The 6,000-nt window shown below is 37.9% G+C and overlaps 1 protein-coding gene across 1 annotated transcript in view; it reads left to right on the forward strand.

Annotated features, from left to right (window-relative positions):
• The window catches only part of LOC139735633 (exocyst complex component 3-like), a 28,046-nt gene extending 24,218 nt beyond the window's left edge, over positions 1–3,828 (forward strand). Inside the window, exons 21-23 of the mRNA XM_071646382.1 lie at positions 322–405; positions 1,977–2,069; positions 3,207–3,828. Of these exons, the coding sequence (XP_071502483.1) occupies positions 322–405; positions 1,977–2,069; positions 3,207–3,287 (258 nt within the window). The 3' untranslated portion in view covers positions 3,288–3,828. The remainder of the gene's footprint in view (positions 1–321; positions 406–1,976; positions 2,070–3,206) is intronic.
• The last annotated feature ends 2,172 nt before the right edge of the window (positions 3,829–6,000 follow it).

The raw sequence follows: 6,000 nt of genomic DNA on the forward strand, positions 1-6,000 counted from the left end.
TACTACTCTTTGAGAAAGAATATGCTAAATTGATCTTTTCCATTGAATTGATTGAATGGTTTGCATTCTGTATTGCTCACCCTGTGCTTCAAAAAAAGAAAAAGAAGAAGAAGAAGACATGTCTTCCTTCATTGAATATGCATAAATGTAATACGGATTGATCTGTGCATGATTATGAATGAGATGTCACCTTAGGCCATGACTGTATTAGGTACACAATGTCTTGTATGGATGACACAACCTATGTGTAAAACTGTGTGTGACAAATCGTCCTTGGCTCTGTGTTGATTGTTGTGTCTCTCCGTCCCCCCCCCCCCCCAGGAGCCGTCGCTGTGTGAGGTCATTCCACTAATGACCGAGGTCATCCGCATGGAGGACACATCCATGCTGACCCTAGAGATTTCGGTAGGTGTCCAGAATCCATGAGCCAACTCCAAACTGGCTGATTCACACGGTCGTGAGATGGCAAAACAGTGTATCTACATGTAACCTCCTTTCCAGTAAATCAAGTTTTAACTACAGCTGTTTGCCTGTTTTTGTTTAGCACTTCATATATTACCCTATAAGGAATAATTAGTATCAACAATATATTGCTTGCAACTTGATTTCACTAAGACCCATTATTTTTAAGAATAATTTGCATAAAGCGAAACATATAGTACGTTGTTTTACAGCATCAACCTAACCAAGCTACTTACGTATTACTATGGCAAAACAACTTAAGTCTCATCAATGGCGCGCATTCATGTAACACAATAGACTGTGCGCAGTTCTGCGGTCTGCGCACAGCGCGCAGCCTACTAATGTGTACATGGCAAAACAACATATTTCTCGCAGATCATGTAAATACATTGTTTTGCCATGTTCATGCACGACGCGTGTTGAGAAGGGCAAGCATATTGCTGCTTTCGTTGTTTTGCCAACAAAAATTATAGCGATTCCCACTGCGATGAGTTGTCATATCTCAGTCACAGAGTACATTCTGACTTCAAGATTTGTGTCAGAGTTAGATAACACTAAAACGAACTTTAATATGTGACTAATAAAGTCGATTTTCATGAATTTTTGACACACATTGTTTTGCCATCTCGAGTCCACACAGACATCTTGATAGCAACATCATAGTTTTCAAAATATGGCATTACTTCAGTGCTACTTTTAATCTTCATCTCATGGAACATTATTATACTGCTCTAAAGTCAGCAATGTTCAACCATTCTTTTACATTGTGCCACCACAAGATATGCAAAATACCTAGTTTTTTTTATAAGCATTTAGATGTCAGTGTGTCACAGCATTTTGGAGTATTTGTATCCTACGTCATGGAGCGTGGTTGCTGTTCAGGAGTTGTGCACAGCGAGGAGGCAGCAAAATTTTCTCAGTTCACAATCAAAATTTAATTCACCTCCATGAGCTTTCACTGACTGTTTTCTGCAGACTCTGTCAGACTGACATTGACTCACCGTAGAGGGGGTATTGCCAATAAGATGAACCTTTGAATTTTTCGCGAATTGGTGCCGATGGCCTTTTTAGCGGCATGAAATTTTATGCGAACTACCTCCAGCATTCAATGCATGTAGTGTAGACAAGAACTTTCGCGTGCATTTTAATTTCGCGAATCTTGGCAATCGCGAAATTTGCGAAATTATAATGCACGCGAACATTCCTCGTTTTACAGTACCTGTAAAACTAGAAGTTTTCACAGTCGAGAAACTTTTGCAAATTTTATGATGACCAATGATTGGCAAAAAAAAACTTGCACACAAGAGTTTTTGTCTGCACCATGCATTGAATGCCAGTATAATAGCAATTGGCGAAAGTTTCATTCTGCAAAAAAGGGCTGTCGGCCGCAATTTGTGAAAGTTGTACGCGCCATTGTTCTTGGTTTTATAGTATAAGTTCCACACATTCAGAGTGAAATGGAGTAGAACTAGCAAAACTTTGCTTTATTGGCTGTTTTGTCCCTTTTTGTTTAGACACTGGTCCATCGCTACCCAGACATAAGGACAGACCATTTGGTCAACCTCCTTGTGACCAGGGGCGACCTAACAATACAGCTGGCCAAACAGGTTAGTTGAACTTTCTCTGCTTTGTCTCCATTCAGAGTCATCCATTTATCATCTATCTATCTTATCCGTTCATTCATTTTTCTGGCCGTCTATCCTTTCTGTCCTTTTATCGATTCATCCATCTCTATAGCCATTATGTCATCCATCTTTCAAGCCATCCCTCTATCTATCATCCATCTATCTACCATCTATCATCTATCTATCTTATCTATTCATTCATTTTTCTAGACATCAGTCCCTTCTATCATTTTATTGATTCATCCATCTCTATAGCTATCCGTCCATTTGTCCATGCAACTATTAACTCATCCATCTTTCTATCCATCCATAAATCTTACCCATTTTTCTGTCTATTCCTTCTGCGGAACATATATCCTTTTAACCATGATCATATCCTTCCATCCAAGTTTCCATGCTGCACTTATCCATTCATTTTGATTTCCATTCATCATTATGTCTGTGCTCCAATTTTCCATTTTATTTTTTGTATGAACATTCCTTCATTTAGGTATTCTAAGTCACCCATTATTTTAGTCACTCATTTTATTAGTCAGGTGTTTATAGTCATTTTTCTCTGTCATGAAGGTATCTGCCTGTTACTATTTTGTTGGTTCATCGGCAGATTATCACTTATATGTCAAATATATTTGGAGTCAATGGCCCAAATTCACGAAGGTGGTACAAATGAAACCATGGTTAAAACCATGGAGCACCAAGTGTCGCATGGAATATTTCGTTACAAAATCAGTCATTTCGTCGATGAAATGATTAATTTGTAACAAAATGACAACATTTTGTAACTAGATGAACATTTCGTCCACGAAATGATAATTTCATTAACGAAATGGTCATTTTGTCGATGAAATGACCAATTTCGTAATGAAATATTCCATGCGACACTTGGCGCTCTATGGTTTTTGTCCATGGTTTTGGAACCATGGTTTCGTTCGTACCACCTTCGTGAATTCGGGCCAGTGAGGCTGTGTAGTTGACTATTCGTGGATAGATATATAATATGTTAGTGTGTATCTGTAGGTGTATGCATGTACATGTTTGTATGTTTGACTGTGTGATTGTGAGCATGTATGAAAGAGTGTTATCATTTCTTTTTCTTCTCTTTTTTCTTTTCCTGTCCAGCTTGTGCTTGATACTCTTGGTGAGGAGGCAGAGAGGCAGATACACACGAGGACCATCTTCTCTGATGTACCCACAAAATAGACTGTATATGGGAGTAGACACATACAGAGATAGAGAGATAATTTGAATACAAAGAGTGAGAGATATATATTATCAACAGATAGAAATAGAGAGAAACAGATACACACAAGGACCATCTTCTCTGACGTACCCACAAAATAGACTTATGGGAATAGACATATACAGAGAGAGAGATACTGAGAATAGACTTAAAGAGTGAGAGATATGTATTACCAGGTAGAAATAGATAAATGGATAAACTACTGGTACAGTGCACTCCCGTTGCAACGAACACGGTCATAACGAAATTTCGTTATAACGAAGTAAAACTTGTGGTCCCAAAATTATCGCCATTAAAGTCTTTGGAACAAAATTCGCTTATAACGAACACGGTTATAGCGAAATTTTCGTTATAACGAAGTCTTTTCCGAGCCCCACTGACAAAGAAAAACAAAAGAAATATGCTCCGTTATAACGAAATGCGGATCGCTTTCGAAAATACGTAGCGGAACAAGCATTTCTATAGCGTCTCTGCATGGAAGAATGCTTCACAACACCGTGTGCGTGGTTTCTTTGTTTTTATTATATACTGTATTTGTTCGGTTATAACAAAATTTCGTTATAGCGAAAGAACATTGCCAGTCCCGGGCATTTCGTTATAACGGGAGTACACTGTATACAGAAAAAAAAATAGAAAGAGATCGATAGAGTTTGTGGGAGAGAGAGATGATGAGAAGAGACAGAGAGTGAGAGAGATATATGTTAGCAGATAGAAATAGACTTATGGGAATAGACATACAGAGAGAGAGAGATACTGAGAATAGACTTAAAGAGTGAGAGATATCTATTACCAGGTAGAAATAGATAAATGGATAAACTACTGGTATACAGAAGAAAAAATAGAAAGAGATCGATAGAGTTTGAGGGAGAGAGAGATAATGAGAAGAGACAGAGAGTGAGAGAGATATATTATGTTAGCAGATAGAAATAGACTTTAATACGGGAGTAGAAGAGTATACTAAGACAGAGAGTGATTTAATATGTCAGAAGGGATATTGAAACTTACTTAAACATGAGCTTATATAATTGAAAGGACTATGACCTCTGTAAACATATGGGCATTTGTCAGGTTAAGTGTCACTATGAATGTGACTGAAGTTTATGGCACAATAAGAGGCTGGCTGTTGAGATGTTATGCAAAAAGAGTTTTCCTTATCTCTAGAACTCTACTTCAAAATGCTTTGAACATAATCTTGTCAACTGATAATTATTTTTCTTTTAGGGCAAAACAGTTATATTAACTTTTTAATACTAGCACACATTTTGTTAATGCAACATCTAAAATGATCTTTGGGCAACCTTCCAGCATAATTTGTGACCCTCTTTACAGGGTCAGTATCCTTGACTGATGAGTGAAAACGTGGAATTGAAAAAGAAAAAGAATACATGATTACACCAAGGATATGACACACAAAGACAAAGTTGCCCTTTACTGTGTGCTGTTCCTCGGCCCAAGCTCAGGTGGTCATCTGTACTGCATGCGCATTCTGGATTTTTTGGGGGGAAAGAGGTGTATTTTAGTAGCTCGATTCGGGGTTAAAATCCCGTGAATTCTTTGAATAGGGGATTTTATGGTTATTGTATTTCTATCCGAAATTTGTTTAATTATGGGGTGGTTTTCAAATCATTCCCAAACAGTGGAATAATCATGGACACTCTTCACCATGGCAATCTTCCTTCATTTAGGGGATAATTTTGCTAGCTTCCCTTCAAAAAAAAAAAAAAAAAATCTGTTTATGGGGGTAATTTTACTGGCTTCCCTTCTGAAAGCCTATGATGGGTGAATTTTGTGCAGCTTCACTTCGAAAAACCTGTGATATTGGCTCAAAATCCCAACCCCTTTCCATCCTTAAAGGGAGCATCTCTAAGAAACTGGAACAAGCATAATATGCCTATGGTTGACTGTCTGAGGATGGGGTGGGGGGCACGGTGTTGTTCCTGCAGACGATTGCCGCACCCTGTGTACAAAAAGGAGGCATTGCATATTTGTTATGATATGATGTGTTTGAAATGTTGTGTCACACTGATCGCCTCTCTGCCCGTGAGTGGCAATAGAAGGAAACCGATTATGCGTGGCCTTCAGCTGGTTTCATGGGAGGGCAACACACAATCTGAACAGGACTAAAAAGGAATCCAGCATGATCTTCTATGGGAGTCATGTAGCCCAGAAATATTGACGGAGAAGGGTACATCATGCTTAAGTTACGGAAAGCTGTTTATACTTGTATTTTGTATGTTGCGTTCAAAATGGGTTTAGTGAAATCTCTTTAATTCACATTCCCTATTAAAGTCCAGATAAGTAAGCTTTATGTGATCGAGTCATTATGACATCCAACTTTGCAAATTGATACAATATGAATAAAAAGACAAAATCAATTTTAGTCTGTTGATCAGACAGTTTCTTTGTTTTCAAAGCACAGAGCGACATCGGGCATTAATTGTATCTCCTATTGTTTCACATGTATGCGTGAGAATCACTGTATTCCATAGAATAATCATATATGCATTTGTTGTACATACTGCTGTAGGACTATTGTATTTACATGTGCAATATAAGGACATTATGTGACTCTTATATGTATCTTGTTACAAAGATGAATGATCGAGACCAGATTGCGTTTACAGGTGATGGCGTTGTAATTGTTAGTATGAAAGTAAATGTGTATCAGTAATG

Source organism: Diadema antillarum, unplaced genomic scaffold (genome assembly GCF_040938485.1).
Source record: "Diadema antillarum isolate AM-2024a unplaced genomic scaffold, OU_Dant_1.0 seq00000589_RagTag, whole genome shotgun sequence".
NCBI classification, from domain to species: Eukaryota; Metazoa; Echinodermata; class Echinoidea; order Diadematoida; family Diadematidae; genus Diadema; species Diadema antillarum.